Here is a 24,214-nt window from a genome sequence, read left to right on the forward strand (position 1 = left end):
AGTTCCCAGGAAGAGTAAAAGAGAGAAGAGAGCTGCACAGAAAGAGAATTCTAAAGATCTGCAGAGGGTTTCTTCAGAGTGTTTGGCTGGAGTACTGATCAACACATGCATATGTGGAAACTACCCAAGCCTGGGCAAAGAACTAGCTGACAGCATTACAAGGAACAGCATCCAGAGCTCACACAGGGCCAGGAAGAGTGCCTGTTCGACCAGCCAGGCTGAAAAACCTCGAGCATCTGAGAACATTGCATAGAGGACAAGGAAGTACCTTAGCTCAACACCAGGAAAAAAATCCTTCACTGAGCATTTTGCTAGTTCCACCTAACAAACATGAAAAACTAGAACTGAAATAATCCAACTGCTTCCGAGTAACTTAACTGTGTTCATGAAAAAAAGCTCAGGAGTATTTATCAAAATACAGAATCATACAGCACCCAATAAGGTAAAATTTACAATGTCTAGCACCCAATAAAAAACAATCAAACATGGAAAGAATAAAAACATACAACCCATAAAGAGGAGATAAATCATTCAAAAGAAATAAAAACATATGTCCATCCCAACATTTGTATATAAATGTTCATAGAAGCTTTACGGTAATAGTCCCCAAACGGGAAACATCCCAAAACTCTATCAGCCGTTGAATGGATAAAAAGACTATGGTATACACAGACAATAAAAAAAATTACTCAGCAAGAAAAAGGAATAAGATATGCTACAGCACAGGTGAATCTCTATGCTAAATAAAAGACGCTAGATTAAAAAAAAGAGTACCTATTGTGTGATTTCATTCATACGAAATTCTTGGAAATGCAAACTAATATATTGTGACTAAAAGCAAATTAATGCTTTCTGCAGGAGTGGGTGGGGAAGGGCAGGAAGGAGAGATTACAAAGGGGTATGAGGAAACCTTTGAGGTGATGGATATCTTCATTATCTTGATTATAGTGATGGTTTTACAGGTATATACATATGTCAAAGATTAACAAATTTTGTACCTTAAATATGTATAGCTTATTGTATATTAATTATACCTCCATAAAGCTGCTAATAACTGAAAGACATGAAGGAATCTAAATATCCAGTTCCTCAGTCAAACTTTCCTTATTTGAAGTGTTTAATGGTCACACATGGCCAATGGCTACTGTAATGCTCAGATGTTACCATCATTTCCAAAACTTATTTTAGAAGCCACTATCCTAGGAAATTGAGTTTACATTCACTTAACTTTCCCTAGAAGTGAAGTTGCTGGATCAAATAATATACTCAGTTAAAATTGATACATATTCCAAAAGTTTCTACAGAATAGTATATCAATTTACACTTAACCATTAGCATTTAAAAGTCCATTTTTCCCCATGCTTGACAAGAAATAATATGATTTTGACTTTATTTGCACTTATTTGATTATTAATAAGACTAAACTACTTTTACATGCTTATTTGTCTTTTGTGACCTATTTGCTTACATTTAGTTTAGGAATTATTAGGATAATATGAGCAAAAATGCTAGAAAAAAAAACTTGCATTAACAAATTTGAAGGCTGGGTGCAGTAGCTCATGCCTGTAATCCCAGCACTTTGGGAGGCCAAGGTAGGAGGATCATGAGGTCAGTGTTTGAGGCCAGCCAGGTCAACATAGTGAAACCCCATCTCTACTAAAAATACAAAAATTAGCTGGGAGTGGTGGTGGGTGCCTGTAATCCCAGCTACTCAGGCGGCTGAGGCAGGAGAATCACTTGAAAGCGGAAGGCGGAGGTTGCAGTGAGCCGAGATTGTGCCACTGCACTCCAGCCTGGGCGAAAGAGCAAAAGTCCATCTCAAAAAAAAAAAAACTGATATATTATCTCTCCTTTTAGGAAGTAAAATCCTTTATTAAACTTCCAAAATCTTACCTCATCCAAACAGTTGACACGAACATTCTTGCTGGATAATAATGTTCCAGCTTCTTGGACAGTACCTTGAAAAAAAAAAAGAAAAGAAAAGTAAGGTTATTTATCACTAGAATAAGAGAAAAATCTAACATCAAGGAAATAAACTTTAAGGAGTTACCTGTAAAAGTAAGTCTAGTCAGTGTAGGTTGCTAAGAAATGAAACATCCAATCACAAACTATTTATTTTACAAATTAATTGTCCAGTAGAATAGATTTACAGAAACTAAAAATAGCTTCATCTTGTTTTTATTTTCACTGACCTTAAAGTATATTACATTGGCCACATTTTCCTTTTGGCAGTAATACAATAACCACAAAGCATAAGATTTAATACTGAAAAAAATCTTAAAGGGCATCTAATCCAAATCACCATCTGAAGCTTAAATTCCAGTCAATGTAATACTTGGAATTCAAAATGCAGTCAGTATTTATATAATTTGTCAGCACCACATCTGGTGAATTGATGGCATATTTATAATAGAATGCTTGGTTTGGAAATACTTAGGTGAAACATATCTTTAATGTCTAGTACTATATAAAAGTGCTCTGTGATCAGTACTCACCACCCCGAAAGTCAACTAATGTAAACCTGAAGGTCACTCCTCTGTAAATTTGGAAAGAAGCTATAATTGGGCCACAGTTGGCAGGTTTTTCCAGTCTTCTACAAGGCATAATGACAGAAGCATACTTGCAGGAGAGAATGTTGCTATTAACATTAGCACAAGTCAGCCACACATTTTGCCAAGAAATTTCTGATTTACTGGGAAGAGAACAATGAAATTGAATGTGCTGAGGGAGAAAGGCTAAGATAAGCCTCTCCTATAAAAGAATATAAAAGAATAGGTAAATCTCCCAACCAGGTTATTTCCTCTCTTTAAGTTTAGACTTGTAGTGTGAGAATGTGCTAAACTCTGCTAGCCTTCTAGAGTTAAAGATGAAATGCAAAGTAAAGATGAGCATGCTTCTTTCTCTCTGACCCACTTCTTAAGCAAGTCACCCGAGTTCCCCTCACCAACAGAGGAGAAACAGAAATGTCTCCTAGATAGACAGAGAAATAGCTCTGTTGGGAAAACGTCAAGTGAATGATCTACATGCCCCTGGAGTATGATGGCAGCTATTATATATATATATATATATTATATACATATATAAAATATATATATATATATAGTGCATTTTTCTGACCCTGTATTCCATCTGAAAGCAGTTAGTATCACTGGCTGAATGGCTATGAGAGGGCCAAGCTCTTGTGTGTGTGAGCATGCAAGCCAGTTCTACATGAAACCTTATTCATACCTGTGGCTTCTCATCAGAGACTTTCTCAAAAATCTTTAATAGAAGAATAAAAGCAGAGCAAAAAACCCTGCACCCCACTTTCTCTTGAGGAAGATGCTTCATCCAAATCCCATTCTCCACGGAGAACCAAAGTTATTTTCTATCTTTTTCTATCCGCCCAGGAGATGTTTTTGCAAGAAAAGGAGAATACTACAGGGATTATGAGCATGTCAAAGCCTACTACATGTGAAGAGTAGAATGGGGATTAAGACCATAAACATTTGGTTCTCATTAGAGAACAGGCTGATAATTCTCTAAGATGTTTGCCCAACAGCCAACAATCTAAGTTAATATACTCTGTAAGGGAACAATACATTTTAAAGATGATGTATATATAATGGAAAACAAACTGTTCTCTCCTGCTAAACTCTCACTCAATAGTCTCAATCCTTCACTTCTGACACCAGATATATGGGGGTTTCCCCCATATACACAAAGCAATTCTCCACTGGACACCAATGGGTATCCTATAATTTAACTCATTTCTAACACTGTTTACCTGAAGTTAGAGTCACAACTAATAGGTAAAGGGCTCAGTCCTCAAGACTGTCCCCACTTCAGATGCCAATCATAAGCCTCTGTACTTCTGACTGGCTATAAGTCAGGGTTCCCATGATCCCCTCCTCATGTTCCATAATTTGCTAGGACAGCTCACAGAACTCAGGGAAACACTACTTATATTTACCCATCAATTGCAAATAATATTACAAAGGAAAAAGATGAACAGCCAGATAGAAGAGGGACAAAGAGCAAGGTATGTGGCACGGGGCACAGAGATTCCATGCTCTTTCCAGGCACCCATTCTCCCAAGAACTTCCATGAGTTCAGCAATCTGGAAGCTCTCAGCAACTGGTAGTTCAATAATATTTATGCAAGCTTGATCACATAGGCGTGACCTATTATTAAGTCAGTCTTCAGCTCCTCTCCCTTTCCTAAAGATGGGGGGAGGGGTGGAGTTGAAAATTTCAACCTTCTAATCATGGCTTGAACTTTCTCATGACCAGCCCCCATCCTGAAGCTATCCAACAGTCACCTCATTAGAACAAAACACATTTCTAACGCCCAGGAAATTCCAAGGGATTAGAAACTCTGTGTCAGGTAGCAGGGTCAAAGACCAAATATTAGAACAATAGATGCACCCAGCACCCCTATTGCTCAGGAGATTATATGGGTTTTAGGAGCTCTGTGTTAGGAGCCAGGGGCAGAGACCAAATAGATATTTCTTATTATATCACACACGTACACACATCCACAATCACACACGCACCACTCAACAGGTTAAGGTTAGCCTTTTGAAATGCAGGGACTGGAATGAGAAAAATAATCTGAAACAGATTGGGCTTCTAGAGAATAAAAATAGATTTGGAACATGGATGAGCAAAACACTTCAAGAGGAAAGACTGTGTTGATTTCCAGTTTGCTGTTCACAATGTAATGACATTGGTCAGAAATTATAGAAGGTCCAGAATAGCATAGAAATGTGAAACACATGGCTCACACAGAAGGATTTTTACTTTATGTCATTCCTACTGTCCATAGTAGACTTAAATAATATTTTACAAGTAAGTGTAAAAGATTAATTGCTTTATTCTGGGAAATAAATGTGTTAAATCTGATTTAACAAACTACTGGGGGTGGAAGATAGAGTATCATAAGAAGGGATGTGCAAGGAGCCAACATTTACCTTCATTGGAGATAAGAAACAACAGACCTAAACTAATGAAAGTAATAATTAGTGATTTATTTCACTTTAGAGAATTTCTCCAACTGCTCAAACCAAAGAAGAAAATACAGCATAACCTGCCTCATTAGGGTGGAATTGATCACTTTATCTGGATGAACAAGCATTTTAGGAGAGAAGAGATTACGTACATAATATTTTCCCAGCATGGACAATATAATGAGATCCCATCTCTACAAAAAAATTTCTAAAAAATTAGCCAGGTGTGGTGGCATGCACCTGTAGTCCCAGCTACTCAGGAGGCTGAGGTGGGAGGATTACTTGAGCCCAGGAGGTCGAGGCTGCAGTGAGCTATGATCATGCCACTGTAATCCAGCCTAGGCAACAAAGTGAGACCCTGTCTCAAAAAAGAATGATATTCTTAGTGTTACTGCTCTCTCTTCTACTACATTATAGCTTTTTCAGGAATACTATAAAATGGAACAAGACCTGCAAAACTTGGCCAGGCGTGGTGGCTCATGCCTGTAATCCCAGCACTTTGGGAGCCAAGGCAGGTGGATCACCTGAGGTCAGGAGTTCGAGAACAGCCTGGCAAACATGGTGAAACCCCATCTCTACTGAAAAAAAAAATACAAAAATTAGCTGGGCGTAGTGGCACGTGCTTGTAGTCCCAGCTACTCAGGAGGGTGAGACAGGAGAATTGCTTGAACGCAGGAGGCGGAGGTTGCAGTGAGTCAAGATCACGCCACTGCACTCCAGCCTGGGTGACAAGAGCGAGACTCTGTCTCAAAAAAAATAAGTAAATAAATAAATAAAAAGACCTGTAAAACTCTGTTTCCTTACCTACAAAATAAGGATAATAATATCCATCCCACAGTTATCTGAGGGATAACTGTGGAACACATATAAGCCTTTATTAGATCTTTTTATTTTGTATTCAGAGCAGCACAATATAATTCATTGTGACATTTCTAATATCTAGATCGGGAACACGGGTCTCTACTAAAGACAAGCAGATGTAGCCAAAACAAACAGAACAGGAGAAACAAACATTCTGTTTTCGGCAATTCATCACACAGCCATGAGATTCAAACACGTATAGATTTCAATCATTATTCATTATTATTATTTTAATTTTTTATAGATACAGGGCCTTACTCCTTCACCCAAGCTGGAGTGCAGTGGCATGATCACAGCTCACTGCAGTCTTGAACTCCTGGGTTCAAGCAATCCTCCTGCCTCAACCACTTGAGTAGCTAGGACTACAGGTGCATGCCACCACACCCAGCTAATTTTTACATTTTTTTATAACAGTGGGTCTCACTATGTTGAGACCCAGGCTGGTTGCAAACTCCTGGGTCCAAGTGATCCTCCTGCCTCTGCCTCCCAAAGTGCAGAGGGGTCACTCTACAGGCATGAGCCACTGTGCCCAGCTGGACAGCAATCATTATTTATTGGAATCCATGAAAATGGATATTTTAAGGAATATATAATCGAGGTAAGGATTTAGAAATCTATTTGGCTTTGTTAGTTGTTAGAGTGTTTACGTATAAGTAAAATCATATAAAAATGTTTAAAGTACCTTAATTTTAAAACAAGAACATATGGATATAGATTTTGATATAATCATAGATATAAAGCTGTAAATATATTTTAAAAGTGAAACTCCATCTCTACTAAAAATACAAAAATTAGCCAGGCGTGGTGGCACACACCTGTAATCCCAGCTACTCAGTAGGCTGAGGTAGGAGAATTGCTTGAATCTGGGAGATGGAGGTTGCAGTGAGCCGAGAGTGCACCACTATACTCCAGCCTGGGTGACAGAGTGAGACTCCGTGACACACACACACACACACACACACACACACACACAAAGTGGAGACCTCTAAGTATAACATGCATTTTGAAATCGTGAATTTGTGTGATGTTTCTAAAAGGTCTCCTACTCATACCTATTTTTAGACTTTGTAACAAAATGATCTTAAATTAGTATTACGGAGCACTGTATAAAATTGAGAGTAGCTAAAAGAGCTGTTGTTGTGAAAATGAACATAATGAAGATAATGAAGCCCATATAGGCTGCATAACCTGTTCAGTCATCCAACTAATGGTAACCATATATTTTAAGTTAATTTTTTTCTCTGAAAGCTGTATTATAATTGGTTATAAGCAGACTTGAATGTTTCTCAACCATAACGACACCAGAAGCATTATTAATGACACAGGACCTTAGAATAGGATCTTATTTCAATAGTCCCAAATTGGAAACAACAATTGGGCATCAATGTGAATGGATGCACAAATAGTAGTATATCCTTCCAGTGGAAATGAAAGAAGAAAATAATCTACGTACTATTGGTATACACAATAAATACGAACCCGAAAATCATACTGTTGAATGAAAGAAGCCAGCCCCCCTCAAAAAAAGGATACTTATTGTATGATTTCACCAATATAAAACTGTAGAACAGAGAAATCTAATCAACAGAGGCAGAGATCTGTTAGTGGTTGCCTGCAGATAGCGGTGAAGGTAGTGACAAATCACAAAGAGGCATAAGGCCTTTTTAGGGGGTGATGAAGATGTTCATTGTGTTGATCTTAGTGATGGTTTCACAGATGTATATTTAAATCAAAACTGATAAAAAAAAAAAAGTGTGTACCTGTAATATGTGCAATTTATTGTATCTCAATAAAGTTGGTAAGAAAAAGCCTTATTATCTAAACCTGTTTCATAGCTCCTTTACACAGATAAGAAAAAAAAAAATAGGAAGTATAATACTTTCTTGTTAGCAACAGTGAGCCCAGGAATTTCAGGTACTAAATAAGAGAAGTAATGGGAAAATTATCTAGCTCATAGCCTTAAAAAAGGTTTAATTTATTTCATAATAGTGCTTGCTTGGAGATTAATGAAAAAGGTATCAAAGCTTAGGAGAATGGGTCACTCTACAAGTAATATAAGCCAGTTAAACACAGTTCAATTTTCTCTTATATATTGTTAAATGAATGCTGTCATTAACTATGATTTAAATGGGTATGTTGGAAACAGATTTTCATTTTCATCTGGAACTTCTTGGCATTCTAATAAATAAAAAGCCCCACTTACAGTCTGGTAATTTCTGGAGAGCAAGTGGCTGGCAGATGGAAATCACTTAAATGTTTGCCGAGTTTATTTCAGATTGGCCAAGATGCCAGGCCAGACTTTGCTGAAAAGTTATTGTTAGTTCAAAGTACTAGAACTTACTGTCTAGTCTAGAGTTTTTCAAAGTTGAAAAATCTATGAAAGAAAAAAAAAAAACTCCTCACTTCACCCACTTTAAAAAAAATGCCTCTCTTCGGCACAAATATAAACTTTGCTTATGACCTTTCTTCAACTATAAAACAAAAATTTAAATTTAATGCACACAGAACTACAAAATCAGTAACATTTAAAACTGAGTTAACTTGACAGATGTTGTTTTGCTAAAACTAAATGGCCTCTCAAAGTGAATATTGTATGGACTGCTATGGCACTGGTTTCATGTTTTGTTTAGTTTGTTTTTAAGTACAGCCTATTTATTACCTATGGGCCCTGTGATACCTGTGATACCTCTTCTCTGCCACTTACCTGTTTGACACTGTTTCCTAACTTCCCAGTCCCTCAGTTTCCTTGCCTATAAAGTGAAGATTACCATATTTATCACAAACACAAGCAGTGTTTTAAATGCTTTAACTATACTAACTACTTTCATCCCTGTAACAACATTGTGAGGTGGCTATTATTATTATTATTCCTATTTTTCACACAGAGTACTTGAGGCTCAGGAAAAGTCACTTGCCCAAAGGCCACATTACCAGTAAATGAGTTAGAATTTCAAACCAGACCTGCATGGTTAACCACTATCCCATGCTGTCTCTCATACTGCCATAGCTTAAAATAGCTCATCAAAATTAAATGCATTAATATATGTAAAGTACTTAAAATTTTGTGTGGCTTGCAGTAACAGTCAATAAACGCTGGCTGTGATTGTTTTTCTCATATCTCCCATTACTTTTCTTTATGAGTGCAAGTGATGTCCCATAGACCTTCATTTGGCAAGAATGCATCACATACTAGGTCCACATCAGTTCTTTTCTCACTGGCATGGTCCAATTAAAGTGATGAAAGCATCAGTGCACTCATGCAACTTGATGCACCCTATGAGCCCAGAAATATCATGGCACTAACCAAAATAAATGCCCATTAATTTAGGTTTATATAATCTTTGAAATAAATACTGGTGGACACCTGAGAATATATCCAAGGAATCCTTTCTCCCCTCTCAAAGACTCAATTTATAAAACTGCTCATTATTTTTCACTTTTAAGAGATCACAGGATGGGCCAAGCCCAGTGGCTCATGCCTGTAATCCCAGCACTTAGGGAGGCCAAGGCAGGAGGATCACTTGAGCCCAGGAGTTCGAGACCAGACCTCCCTATGGGCAACATAGGGAGAACCGCCCCCCCGCTGACCCCCATCTCTAGAAAAAAAAATCTTTTTAAAGTAGCCATCATAGTGGTTCACACCTATAGTCCCAGCCACTAGGGAGGCGGAGGCTGCAGAGAGCTGCAACTCCAGCCTGGGTGAAGAGTGAGATCCTGTCTCAAACAAACGAGAGAGACAGAGGGAGAGTGAGTGAGAGAGAGAGAGAGAGAGAGAGAGAGAGAGAGAGAGAGAGGACATGTACTAGCTCTGTACTGCTTAAAATAATTTTTGTCCCTGGTGGATTGATCCTTTGTCTCCTTTGTGCCCAACACACTACCTGGCAAACAGCGAGAACTTACATGCTTGCTTAATTGAATCCTGGAGCCATCAAAGGCAGGGAGAAATTACCCAGAGACAGGAAGAACTGAAAGACTGAAATGCCAAATAGGTCAGCGAGAACCATGCAGTACAACAATATAAACTCTAACCCAAATCCCCAAATTCCAGGCAAAGAACACATCATTGATATACATAGCTGTGACTGACTTAGAATAGTTGAGATCAGATCGAGTGGGCTCAGCTCATCAGCACCTGTTGAGTTCAAACCTGAATTTTTTCTCCTTCGCCTGTAGAATTTCCTTGTCGCTATGAAGAATAAATCTGCCTTATTCTCTAGGATCCCACATTTCGGCCTGGCTACTAAGTAAATAAAACTGGAAACTGGGAAGCCTTATGCTGCAATGACTGGCACCTCTACCATTCGAGGACAAACATAGCCATCCTATTATTGAGTTTAAAATCACCACATTAATTGCCCGGAGTCCCACACATCCCCATTCCCGCACCGTGAGGGTGCAGGAGAAGTATGCAGTCACGCTGATGTCACCTGCCAGGTAACGGGACTCGGCAGGGAACTCCTCTAGGACTTCCACTCGGGGACTCCGGGGAAATATGGCTTCTGGCTCGTCCTCGGGGCTCCCCGCTGGGACTCAGCACAGCGGAAGTGGGGCACGCACTGGGAGAGTGGACAAGAAAGCGCGAAGGAGCGCGATTAGAAGGTCGCATCTGTGCAACGTGGGCCGAGGGGTGGGTGTGGAGGCCTCGCCAATTTCCTTGTCTCTCTAGGGTTCCTGAGGCTGTCGGAGCTTCTGGAAGCCAGGGAGGCCCTGGATGCGGAAGTCTCAATGCAGCAAATTACAGACCTAGTTCTGTGCCCTTATGAAGCACCCCTCTCCCTAAGGGCGCCCTCCACTCCCAAGCGGGGGCGGGGATCGGCAAAGGATCCAGATCATTCGGCCTGCGGAAGTCTAAAGAGCCATTTAGACACCCGCCTAAGAACCTGAAACTACCAGGACCGAACGCAGTCAAAATCCCTGGGGAGCAGTGAAGAATTCACACACTGGGGCCCACACCTCTGGACGCTCGCATTAATCTAAGGCGGGGCGTGGAAATCCTTACGTTACCAAAAGCGGATTTAGAGGCCGAGCCTCTGTAACTACCTCTCCTGTCCCAGCACTGCTTCTACCTCCCCATCTCTCCGCCCCTGCAACCCTTCCCAGACCAAAGGGAGAAACACTCTTTCCCGGTTCCAGGCTGCCAACCTTGCAGAACCGCAGCCAAAGGTCACGCAGGCCAGGGGCGCCCCCCCGGATCTGCCACGCCCCCCGGCCAGGCTGGCCGCGTCGGCGTCGCAGCCCAGCACCCGTACCTTTCCCGATGACTTCCAGCAGCTCCTTCTCCTCCTGGGTCAGCTCGCCTTTCTTTATGTGAACCATTGCTCCCGCCAGCTTGAAGGTTATTCTGTTTCTTAGGAAGTATTAAAAAAGAAAAGATGCGTCTGTATTGGGAACGCCAGCTGCAATGAGGCAACTTGAGACCAAGACACTGAGTAGCCAACCGCGGAAACGCTGCGCTTCTCTCCTCCCTCCTGCGGGCTGGCGGACAGCGGGCGAGCTCGGGCGAGCCAGGCTGGAGGTCTCTGCAGGCCCAGCGGCAGTCACCGCCCGCCGCCTGTCATTGGCCCGGCCGAGGAGGAGGAGCCGCAGGAGGTGGCAGCAAGAGATCGCCATTGGAGAAACCGGGGAGGGAAAAACCAAATGCAGAAAGCTGGAGGGGGGAATTAAATTGCTCTTATACGTTCCGCACCCCTATCCTGTCCGGTTCAAATATTTCGCCACACGCAATATTGAAAATGCTACATCTGGCAGTTCTGTGCTCAGCGACGGCTTTTTGGGGCGTGCAGAGGTTCCCGGTTGTCGCCGTACCCCCACTATACCCCCAGGAGTGGCGCGGTCTGGGCAGGGGCGGTCTGGGAGGCGGGGGCGGTACGGGAGGCGGGGCTGCGCCGGGTTCCGTGTGTCTATGTCAATGTGTCTGTCCTTCACTCCTCCATTGTCTGCTGCCGCTGCTGCCGCTGCCGCCGCTGCCGCTGCACGAATCGCCGCAGTCCCCAGCCTTGCGCGTCGTCGCTACCTCCTCGGACAGGTGAGAAGCAGCCCAGGTGAGACAAGGGGTGCCGGGAGGGTTGCGAGAGCAGCGACTGCCGCCCCGCCGGGGCTTCCATCGGGCCGGAGCTGGCGGGGAGGAAGCATGTGCCTCCTGGGGCGGCTTCCTGCCTCGCGGTGGAGAAGCCCCCGCTCCACCTCATCATCACCGCGCTTACGGGGTGTCAGTGACCTGGGATGAAGACCTCCGACTCGCAACGTTTGGCCGCCCCGGGAGACCCTGGGACCGCAGGCGGGCGGGTGGGGGCCAGCCACGCGGTGAGAAGTGGCGGGTGCACATGGTCTCGTGCGTGGCACCGCCAGACGCGGCTCCCGGGGAGGCTGGGGCCAGGGCTCTGGGCTAGGGGTCGGGAGGAGAGCGCCCCATTACTAGCGAGTCAGTGAGGACAGACTCGGGAGAAGGTAGTTTTTACGTTGGTAATCCTCGCCCTCCCCACTACTTGTCATCTCTTTGGCCTCTGTGGAAGCTGTAGAAGAAAACCGGACCTGATCGCCTAATGTTGCTTGTTAACGATGTTTGGAAACAATTTACACTTGCACTAATACTTCGTTTATGAGAGACAGCCTGGGGAGGAAAGGGCTTCTTTGCTCTGCTAGAGTTCTTGGTTCTCTTTGTAACTCAGATCTTGAGATTTATGGAAATAGGGAGTGGAGGGTGGGGAGGTTGGAGAGGGCGGAGATTAAATTGGTGTTGCTGCCTATATATAGCCTTAGATTAGCCTCTTAATCCAACCTTCATTCAACTGTAATATGTAGCCTGGAACTTCAACCATAGGTAGATGGGGATATATACAAGTGTGTACTCAGAAATAAGATTTGCTTGCTAAAATGTGGGAATCAGTGATTTCTCCAGGGTACACATTTATATTTACATCATCAATGAAAGTTTCTTTGAAAATTAGTGTTTATGTTTTACTGTTGTTTCCCTACAGAGTAGTATTGATGTTTCTCTCAATATGTGTGTCAAAGAGACATGTATGTGTCAAAGAGAAATATTTCAATAATTATGTAGGTGGTTTTTGTTAAGCATCCCCAGGACCACTGTTTCTTCTCATAGTGCCATACAAAAAGCGAAATCCATTTTCCTCTGGCCTTAGGCGTTTATTTTGTGTGAAGCTTTCACTAACACATCTGAAATCTCCTGGAGTATGTTTATCATTATTTCCTGCCTTTAGCAAAAATCTTTCCTAAACTCCAGCTGTTTTTGTCCCCTAAAGCTTCAGCTTCAAAGGCTGGGACAGATCTGAGCCAGAACATCTTACATGAAAATGGTTTGAAATTATTCATCTCAGTGTATAACAAAGATACTTTTGTTGGATGATGCTTTAATAATGATGTGGCTGTTCAGGCAAGTAGTAAGGCTTCTGAGAGTGACCGATCTTTTGTAATGCTGTTAGTTCCAGAGTTACAATTGATTTATAATACAGTATCATGCGGAAGAAACCCACAAACCTAAAAAAACGCGTGAGTAGTAACCTCCTGGAACATGTGATTTAGCATCTTACCAGCAGATGCATACACAGAATTGGGTACTTCATTGCTAGTATTTCCATCTCTTGTGCCAAATCTGGGCCATGGTTACTTGAAGGTCACACCTGTTTGTCTCACTGGGGTTGTCAGTTCCTCGAGGATAGCAACTAACTATTTTCTTGATGCCTTATGACACTTGTTTGGTATTTAGTGCTCTCTGAATACATGACCAGTGAATTTAGAGACAATAACATTGAAAGAGAATCTAACATCTACCTAGAAATGCAGATAAATCATGTTCAGTTTACATTTCTAGAAACAGATTCATAATGGGTACTGTTCATTAGATGGATTGATCACATTAGTAGTTGTATGGTGTAAATATTTAATGTAGGAATAAGATTAGATAATGAGCATATTAAAATAGATTCACATCAAAGAAGTTTTATTGATAATAAGATGGCTACTTCATATTGAGTATTTAGTCTGTGCTAGATATTCTACCAGATGCTTTGCATATAATTATTCTATTGTTATGACAACTCAGGAATTAGCCAATTTTATCCCCACTTCTGCAAATAAGAGGACAGAAACTAAGGGAAATAGTTTGTCCACAACCCCATATTAGGAAGTGTCAGAGTCAGAATTGGAATAATGATTTCTGAAATGTGTGAAATGTTGTATGTGTCCTCTCATATCTTTTTCTACTACTACCACTCTAGACCTATTGCAATGCATCTTAAGTAGCCTGCTTCTCTCTCACCTGTCTCTGTCTAGCTAATTCCGGGAACTACCAGTTCAATAAACATTGAGCACCCATCATTCTGTGAATGGCTCTCCTCTGGCCACAGAATAGAGGGCTGGGTCTGGCCTGGAAGGTTCCCATCCATCCATGGTCTCAGCAGGCATTTCCAGTCATCTGGGCCCTCCCACACACTGAGCTCTAAGGTCACCACTCTGCTGGTTCCCCAACCTGCCGGTAATTTCCACCCCTTTGTTCCTGCTTTTCTCCTTCTCCGAATGACTTCCCTTCCCTTTTCACTGAATCTCCTCTCCAGATCTGATGAACTATTCAACTTTTCAGACATAATTTAAACAAAAACTCTTTTCTTCAGCTTTTGTGTTCATCTCTCTCTCTCTCTGTCCAGTAAGGGAAATATACGTGCTAGTAAATACATTTATTCATGTCTCTTGGCAAGGGTTATAAGTAAAATCTTTGTATGTGGAGGATATTGATATGCAACATGGCTACTGGTATCACTGCTGGCAGCCTTTAATTCTCTCTTCTTATGGATTCTAGCGAACCCTCTTTTACCACCCCCCTGCCTAAATTGACATCATTGCTTCTTCATCTGAATCTCCATGAAAACACCTAAAGCAAGCACTTTCTCATCACATTCTATTATACTTATTATTATTAATCTGTTTGGTCCCTTCTCATTCTAGAGTATACATTAACTAGGTCAAATTTATCTTTGTTTCTAAAGGTTTAACCCAGTGTCTTGCACCTAGTGTATGCTCAGTACAAGCTGAGTTGAATTCAGTTTGATCTCTAAGTTATTTTAGGTGGATTTGTTTTCCTACTTGACTAATCCTTCCTGGCAATGTGAGGTGAGGTGGCACTAAGCACGCACAATCATAACCAGAGGCAGAAAGTCTTTAAATGTTTTGGATCTCAGGCTTCTTGACATTCTGATGAATGCTGTCAACCAAGAAAAATTGTTCCTATGCACATGTTACAAATTTGGCATGCCATTCTTAGATTTCCCCGTTAAAGACCCTGATTTCCAGCTCTCTAAGAGAATGCTGCCTTTTAATTGCATGTTTGAGTATTACATCTTTCAGGGTACTGTTTTGCTTGACATTTGACTTTTTTTCCTTAGACTTAGGTATCTTTATTAAGAAATTTTGATTTTTTTAAAATTTGAAGTAGATTATGGTTGTATGTTTAAAAGATTACTTATCTTTTAGAGATAGGAACAGATTTATTGCAGAACTGGATGAGAAGACAGCTGAGATTTGCTTTAATATAATTCTGTGACAGAAAGGAAGAGAGACTGAATGAGAATATAAATGAGATAAAATTGACTATGTTAACAGTTGAAGATGGGTGATGAGTACATTCACTTGATTATACTGTTCTCTCTACTTTTGGATATATTTGAGATTTTCCATAATGAAGTTTTTAAAAAGAAAATTTGGAAGTATTACAGCCTCTAAGAAATCTTTTTTTTTTTTTTTTTAACACAACATAAGAAAGTAATATGAATACAAATGTTCTTTTTTCTATACTTAGAGTTTCACTTATGTGATTATTCGTTTAAGTGTTAAAACAGTTACACCTAAATCTGCAAAGAACTGTCTTGTGAACAATGCATTTCCATAAACATTTCAGATCACATTTTAACTTCTCCAAAAAATGAAAGGTTGGTGGCATTACTCAGTGCTTGTAGAACAAATTGATGAATATCTTACTGGTAGTTAATCCTCATCTTTTTTGAAAATTGACAAAGTAATTTTCAGAAAATTTTGAAGAAGGGGTACAGATATATTTAGTTTAACTGAGAAAATCAAGAGGTGAATGAAGTGGAGATACTGACGTTCTTCTGTGTGTCATAATCCAACTCAGAAGGCATTCAAAAAAAAAGAGTACCAAAACTGTTTTAAGCAATGTCAGCACTGTTAGGATAAGTATATTAGTCTAGGAAAATCAGGAGCAGGCCCAGGATAGGGTGTGACTGGTAGGTTCTTACTCAATGTTTGCTTAGCTGAGTACTTACTCTGACACCTACTTTATAATTTGTGCAATTTTTTAAACTTATTTTTTGATGTTTAAATTTTTTATTGTGTTTTAGATATATTAAATGCCCTTTATAGCATGTCGTCCTAGACTTTGGGATCTTAAAAGAATATTTAATTAATATGAAATCCACCAATATTAGCAGGTCATAAACAAGAATACTTTTCATTCTTAACTCACTCATGTCTGTGTATGGAGGCCATGGAGCTCTTTAGCAAGTATCTTTTGGACAGTTAGGTGCCAAATGGAATGATTTGCCCTGTTCTAAATTTGGCATGTATTAAGTGAAGAGTGCCAAAAATGTTCAGATAGTCATATTTGTAAACTATTTTGAAAATAAAGGTTTGGATATTCATTGAATGAACCATTCTTTGTTAAATGCCAAAAAGATGTTTTCATTATCCTGTCTTGATTTTTAGCAATAGGTGTTTCCATTGATGTTTTTTAAGTTTATGTCAAAAATGAAAGGAAAAAAGTATAATGACAATAAGAAAGAATAAAGTGCTGTATTAATATTTAAGATAGTATAATCCTTTGGCTATCTTTAATCCTTTTAATTCTGAAAATATTAATATTTTAGTAGGAAAACAATAACTTAAGATGTAGAATTATTTTTTGTGTCAGATGTAGAATTATATCTTCTTCTCACATCTCAACTTATTTTTATGCTAGATGAGAACTGTAAAAAATATAACAGGTGTACTGTTATTTTTGAGGACTTCTAAATAAGTCTCAAGAAAAGCCCTAGGGCAGAGATGAATAATAAGGGATAACAGCACTGTAGAGAATATATCATAAGCTACTATTGGATGATATTCTACTGTCATCCTTTTTATAATCCGCACAGAAGACTTTAATGCTTTTCAAACTAACCTGGATTTATGGTCATTTCTAAGAAGAAAAAAAATGTTATATGTTTTTCTCAGTGTACAAGGTAATTGAATGGCACTATTATAAACAGGAAAGAGAACCCCTGGTTGTTGGTGCAGAGGAAACTGCTGGCTGGAGGAAAAGGATGCGGTGTTAGTATTTGGGAGTGTGAAGATTGTGTTTTTGTTAGAGTTGAGCTTCTGCAGGAAACAATTTAAAAACTGTATCCTATAGTGCTAGAAATTATGGTGCCATAAATTTTCTAATATTTGTGTGTCCCTAAGAGGCAGTATTGTTAAATTCTCTCTCTAAAGATAAATACCTTTTTTCCCCCCCTTAATAGAACTCTTTGGAGAACTCTTTGGTATTTTGGAAGTAACATATGCTAATTCAATTTATCCAAGTGGTGAACCCAACTTTAATATTTATGCTCTACTCCATCTAATTCTAAACTATAAAATTTATGAGGCAAATAATGAAAAAGCTGCCTTCGAGAATCATATAAATAATTCTCTAAGACATTGCAGCAGCTTTAGTTGGCTCCCTGGAAAATGCACTGAGTGGAGACAGTGGATCAGGTTCTGGCCCCAACTCTTCCATGTACATAAGCTCCAGATGGGCAGGGATCTTTCTGCTTTGATCTCCACTGTCTTACCAATGCTAAAATGGAATTCCTGACCTCAGCCAAGTGGTTTGACATCTCAGTGCCTTATCTGAGGGTTAGCTTAGGGACTGGGCTTAAATCCATGGTTTTCCATTCTGCATGAATGCCACTTGTAAGTTAAAAAGTAAAAAATGAAAACAAAAACAAAAAAAACCGCACTTAATTATTAAAACGTTAATAAACACAACTGCAACTCAAATGCATCGTTTGTTGTCTTTAAACATACTGGAGACCATCCGTGCTTGCTAACTTGTTCTGCCCGATTGTGCAATACTTGAAACAAAGCTCCACCTGCTAGAAAGTGACCTCCATGAAACTTGCCTGATTTAGTGCTTGCTGCATCCCTATTGACTAGTACCAGACCTACTATATTTGGTAAATAGATAAATGAATGATTCTCTGTAGGTTTAAACCTTTTTTTTTTTTTTTTTTTTTTTTTTTTCTTTTTTGAGACGGAGTCTTGCCCTTGTTGCCCAATCTGGAGTGCAGTGGTGCGATCTCAGCTGACTGCAACCTCCACCTCCTGAGTTCAAGTGATTCTCCTGTCTCAGCCTCCTGAGTAGCTGGGATTACAGGCGCCTGCCACCACGCCTGGCTAATTTTTGTATTTTTTAGTGGAGACGGGGTTTCACCACGTTGGCCAGGCTGGTCTTGAACACCTGACTTCAGGTAATTCACCCACCTTGGCTTCCCAAAGTGCTGGGATTACAGGCTTGAGCCACCATACCTCACTTAAACCTTTTTAAAATGTATGATTGAGAGAACTTGTAGCTCTGTCCTAGTTCTTTTTTATTTCCTTTAATTTGACTTTGTATGGTCCACTTCTATAAAGTTGTGTCAGGGAATCCAGTCCGATATCATGGCTTGGCATTTCTAGCCAGTTCATGCTCTCATTGTGTAATAAGCATGCATATGGAAAGTAACTTTGTGTGTGTGTGTGGCCCTTCAAATAAAGCTTCACCTGCTAGACAGGCTTGGGCAGGTCTCCTTCTGGGAGGATGGGAGTTCCTTGGTTGAGAGAACTAGTAAGTGAGCAAATATTTGGACTCATGCCCACCACCACCTTTGAGCTTCCTGAAGGCCCATTATTACGGTTTTTAAGCAATTGCTCCAAACAAAATTCTCTCACTGGTTACCAGTCTAGGCCTTTCTTTTCTTTTTATTTATTTATTTTTTCCGAAGATTTTATTTTCCCCTTTTCCTTGATTAAAAATCCTCTGAAGAGAGGCAAACACTTCAACACCCTTTTACTGTAGTAACTTTTCTTCTGACTTCCCATTGGACTAATAGTCACCAACATTCCTATCAGTTTTATGTCTTTCATAAACTAACTTGCTCTCTGGCATTGCCACTCCACTCCTTTCTGATTTTCATCTCCTGGTTTTCCTTGCCTCAGTTAGCAAGGCCGGTGTTGTGTGTGCTGTCCATAGCTCCTTTCCTCTAGGTGGAAAGTAAATCTCATATAAAATCATCTTTCTCCTCTACTACATAAAGCTCAACATATAGTTAGACATCTTCCAATGAAAAAGCACTTTTCTGGAGGAAGGAACATTGGAGATGAGAAGACTCATTAATATTACTTTTGTCTTCAGTGGAGGTGAAAATCTCGAATGCATAGGCATTTTCTAAAAGGTTACATAGGATGATGTTAAAGGGTTTAAATTATTATCTCCATGGAGTGGGGCTGGGATATAAGGTCAGGAGTGAAAGATTGGGTAGAGCACTACCCTTCTGTACTGTGTTGGGGTTTTTTGTTTGTTTGTTTGATTTTGTTTTGTTTTTGCCATCAGTGTATTATTACTTTATAGTTTAAAAGACTCGTTAAAATAATATAGAGATTGGCCGAGCATGGTGGCTCATGCCTGTAATCCTATCACTTTGGGTGGCTGAGGTGGGCAGATCACTTGAGGCCAGGAGTTCCAGACCAGCCTGGCCAACATGACGAAACCCCATCTCTACTAAAAAAAAATACAAAAATTAATTACTTGAGAGACTGAGGCATGACAATCCAAGGGAGGCAGAGTTTGCAGTGAGCCAAGATTGTGCTGCTGCACTCCAGCCTGGGAAACAGAGTAAGACTCTGTCTCAAAAAGTAGTAATAGTAATATAAAGACCATCTTGCTTTTTTTTCTAAGCTTAAAATTATAATATTATTAACAAATTTCAAGGACATTTCCCTCTCTATTAGAGTTTCGCGTTTCCTAAAGTGATGCAGTGGAATGCATGACTTTTAAAATAAAGATTCTAGAGGATATCACTGAATCAACTTATATAACTCCAAGTCCAAATGCAAATCATTTTTTAAATTGTACTTTAGCATAATATGAGAAATGATGGTAGAACTGAATTTTAATATTTTTCTGTATGTAACCCTCCCCACCAAAAAAAAAAAAAAAAACCAAAAACGGAGGATATGTATTTATTTATGAGACAGAGTCTTGGCTCTGTCATCCAGGCTGTGGTACCGTGGCACGATCTTGGCTCACTGCAACCTCTGCCTCCAGGGTTCGAGTGATTCTCGTGCCTCAGCCTCCCAAGTAGCTGGGATTACAGGCGTGCACCACCATGCCTGGCTAATTTTTTTTTTTTTTTTCAGTAGATACACGGTTTCACCATGTTGCCCAGGCTTGTCTCAAACTCCTGACCTCAGGTGATCCACCAGTCTCAGCCTCCCAAAGTGCTGGGATTGCAGGCATGCGCCACCGTGCCCAGCCTATGTTTAAATGTGAACAGTGGTCGTTACTGAAAGTTAGGCTGATAGGTTTTTTTCTAATTTTTCCTTAAATATTCTATAATATACATGATAAGCTAACCTTATAATCAGTCATTTTTAAAGGTTACCTCTCACTTTCAATTAAAGATGCTGTTACTTCTCAGCTTAATCACCTACTTTTTTATTTTTTTCAGTATTTTGTTATAAAAACCTGGTTAGACACACCAGATAGCTTCAAAGTGGCCACCTACTTTTTTCAATGGATTAGACTCTGAATGATCTCTGGCAATTTTCTAAAATTAAATCTTCTATCAAACAAGGAAATTTCTCATCATTGAGGATAATCAAAAGAATGCTCTATAGACTCTAGAGGAAATTCTAGAACAGGTTCATAAATCTATTAATTAAAGGGGGTTTTGATTAATGGAAACATTATTAGTTTGTAGTTTTTCTTTATTGAAGGAAGAAATTACTTTGATGGGTAAATGCTGGAAAATGTTTTTTTAAATTACTTTAAGATACTATATAACATTTTGTGTTTATGTGTATTGCTTTGATAAATGTATTTAAAATACTTTGTAGAAAAAATAATTTTTTGAATAGTTTCTTAAAGTTTTGTTTTTAACTGACATATAGTAATTGTTTATATATGGGGTACAGTGTAGTGTTTCCATACACATATACATTGTGTAATAATTAAATCAGGGTGATTAGCATATTCATTACATCGAACACGTCATTTCTTTGTGGTAAGAACAATCAAAATCCTTTCTTTTAGCTCTTTTGTAGCATATGATACATTATTGTTAACTATAATAACTCTATTGTGCAATGGAACACTAGAGCTTATTCTTCCTAACTGTAACTCTGTACCTGTTCACCAGTCTTTCCCCATCCCCACCTCACTCCTATTCTCCTCTCTCCGGGAAACTACTATTCTACTCTTTACTTCTATGATACCAACTTAGTTTCTACAGGAGTGAGATCATATGATATTTGCCTCCCAAAGTGCTGGGATTATAGACCTGAGCCACCATGCCCAGCCCTAAAATACATATGGCTTCCTGTGTTTGCCATTGCTTCAGGGTTCTATGTATACATAATCAATTTTATTTCTTAATCATTTGAGAGTAGTTTGCATACACTTTCTGCCTTTATCCCTTATTTCTTCAGTATTTATTCTGTAAAAGTAAGATACTTTTCTTACAGAACCACAGTGCAAAAAAAAATTCAGTAAATTTTAACATAGATACCATAATTTTATCTCTATACTGCAACTTCTTAGGTTGTCGCAATAGTGTCATATATTTGTATGTATATATATTTGTGTGTGTGTGTGTATATATATGAACCACTATATATATACATAAATATTTTTTCCCAGTACAGCATTCAGTCGAGGAATGTGTATTGCATTCGGCAACGCCCCTTTAATTCTCCTGGAACAGTTCTTAAGCCTTTGTTTTGGAAAGATGTTGCCATTTATGAAGAATACAGACCAGTTGCTTTGGAGAATGTTCCTAGATATACATCTATTTCCTTAGCTCTTCAGATCATGTGTTTTTGTCTAGAGTACCACATGAGCAATATGTCCTTCTAAGTGTAAAACATCTGAAGTTGTAGCGATTGTATGTTGTCCTTTGGTTAAGGTGTTGTCTTGTTTCTCCAATGTGTAGTTATATATTTTTTAAAAATTTTATGTGAAGATGCTTGAAGGCTATGTAAGTATCCTGTTGATCATCAAGCACTCCCCCGCACAGCGCACAGACACACACACACACACACACACACACACACACACACCCCTACCCACCCATATAGGTTTAGCATACATTGATTATTCTTGCATGAATCAATTTTTTATTTAATTGTTGCAAAATGGTGATTTTCTAATTCAATGTTTCATTCTCTGTTTATTAGTTGACATTCTACTGAAAGAAAATCTTTCACCTCCTTCCCTTTCCTTGTGTACTGAAAAATTTGTTTTCTTTCACATGAACCAAAAAGTTATGAGCATGGACCTGTGGGTTTGTATTTTGTTGAATGGGTTATTAGCTATTGTCCTTAGTTATTTGGGTCCTCAAATTGCCCCGGGCTAGGCCAGTGGAATTGTCCTCAAGACTGCTCTTGTTTTGTTTTAGCTTGATTTTTTTTTAAGGCACTTGTGAATTTTCTGACACAAGACATCCCAGGATCATAGTGAATCTCCCCTGCTCCAACCTTGGAATCAGCCATTTATCCAACGAACCTTGGTTTCTCTCAGTAGGGAGTGATATTTAGATCCTGTGGCACATGTCTTTTTATGCAAAAATGTTATTATTGCTTGTGACTCCTTGAGAATTGGTTTGAACGTCAAAAGAGTTTAAAACCTTTTCACTTAAGTATATACATTTTTCTAATTATAAAAAGGATATGTATTTATATTACAGAAAATATGGACAAGGATAGGTAAGAAGAATAAAAGGTGCCTTGAACCCACTACTCATGTTGACCATCACTGGATGTGAGTGTGTTTTACATAGCCAAGATCACATCATGTATATGGAATATTGCATTTTGCTGTATCTACATAGCATGTCATTGTTTTCTCAAAGTCATAGAAATTAGACAATTTCATTTTTAAGTCACACATTGTATATTAAAATTTCTCTTTTCCTTCTTGTTTTTTGTTTCCATTGATGCAATACCCTAAAGTAGAAAAAGTTTGCTGGTATTGAGCTTCTTTCTCTGCTCTCTTTAAAGCCCATATTCTTGCCTATCCTCTGCCCTCCCACTGAATTGCATAAGATGTAAAATTACCAATTTCAGAAATAGTTAGTATCAGAGACTGGGAAACATGTATTTTGTACATTCTAACTGTACTTTTGGTTTGAGATATGACTATCTATTCAGTGATAAACTTTGTTTTTCTAAAATGTGACACCAGTGTTTGGCAAATACGAGTAAGTAGTTCAATGAAAACATGCTTAGTTGCCACGGGTGTGTTTAGACCTGGGTGCAGAATTTTCAGCCCTTGAGAGCAGGGACCATCTCTGGCTTTGCTCACCATTGTTTTCTCTCTACAGTAGGGTTTCTCAACCTCAGCACTTCATTGAAATTTCAGACTTAAGTGTCTTAACTTATCGAGGGCAGAGGTTTTAGGGCATTTTGTTAAAGTACCCTGAAACATTATATTTGAGGGATGGGTTTTCTAAAAGCCAAAGTATGCTACGATGTGGGTAGTGTAGATGTGTTTATGTCTTTCTGAGTGTTGAAAGACATAAGAATGACATCAGCAAAATTAGACCATCTGGAAGATTGAACGAGCTGGCCAGCTGTTGGGGGAAGGGCAGGGCCTGGGAGATAACTCATCTGGGGAAAGTGCAAGGGCCCAGAGGAAGGAATGCACATGCCTTAAGGGGCCTCTTAGAAAAGTAGAATTGCATTAACTAGAGACCAGGAAGTGACTCCTAGAGCGGAAGGATTTTAGGAATTAATTTATACTTCTTAAAAGTTTTTGAAAAAAGCTTCACTGAGATAAAGTAAGTGACATTGTGTAGTTGCCTTAAATTGTTTCTACACGGATATTTAAAATGTAATTTTTGTAATATTTTTATTTTTATTTAAAAGGAAATTTTAAAAACAAGCATTTACAACTTAGGTCTACTAATTAGTTTAAGGTGTAAAGTGGTTTTGGAAGTATAATAAAATGAAAACTTTATCATGGTGCCTTTATGTTTAATTAAAGGAGACTTACATTAACATTTAACTTGAAGTGCTCTCTTCACAGAATACAAGTTATTTGGGCTTTAATAACTCTTCATA

At 39.2% G+C, this 24,214-nt stretch overlaps 2 protein-coding genes across 3 annotated transcripts in view; one reads left to right on the forward strand and one right to left on the reverse strand.

Moving 5' to 3' along the window:
- LOC105475626 (ankyrin repeat and MYND domain containing 2) overlaps nt 1–11,372 on the reverse strand; it is a 47,092-nt gene extending 35,720 nt beyond the window's left edge. Inside the window, exons 1-2 of the mRNA XM_011731050.2 lie at nt 11,098–11,372; nt 1,894–1,958 (exon numbers count right to left, since the gene is read on the reverse strand). Of these exons, the coding sequence (XP_011729352.2) occupies nt 1,894–1,958; nt 11,098–11,164 (132 nt within the window). The 5' untranslated portion in view covers nt 11,165–11,372. The remainder of the gene's footprint in view (nt 1–1,893; nt 1,959–11,097) is intronic.
- A 346-nt stretch (nt 11,373–11,718) lies between these two features.
- The window catches only part of LOC105475627 (basic leucine zipper and W2 domains 2), a 59,987-nt gene continuing 47,491 nt past the window's right edge, over nt 11,719–24,214 (forward strand). Inside the window, exon 1 of one of the 2 annotated variants that reach the window (XM_011731053.2) lies at nt 11,719–11,873. The gene's annotated coding sequence lies outside the window, so the exon portion shown is untranslated. Of the gene's footprint in view, nt 11,890–24,214 lie in introns of both variants that reach the window. The other variant, XM_011731056.2, reaches the window with a different exon arrangement.

Source organism: Macaca nemestrina, chromosome 4, assembly GCF_043159975.1.
Source record: "Macaca nemestrina isolate mMacNem1 chromosome 4, mMacNem.hap1, whole genome shotgun sequence".
Taxonomy (NCBI): Eukaryota; Metazoa; Chordata; class Mammalia; order Primates; family Cercopithecidae; genus Macaca; species Macaca nemestrina.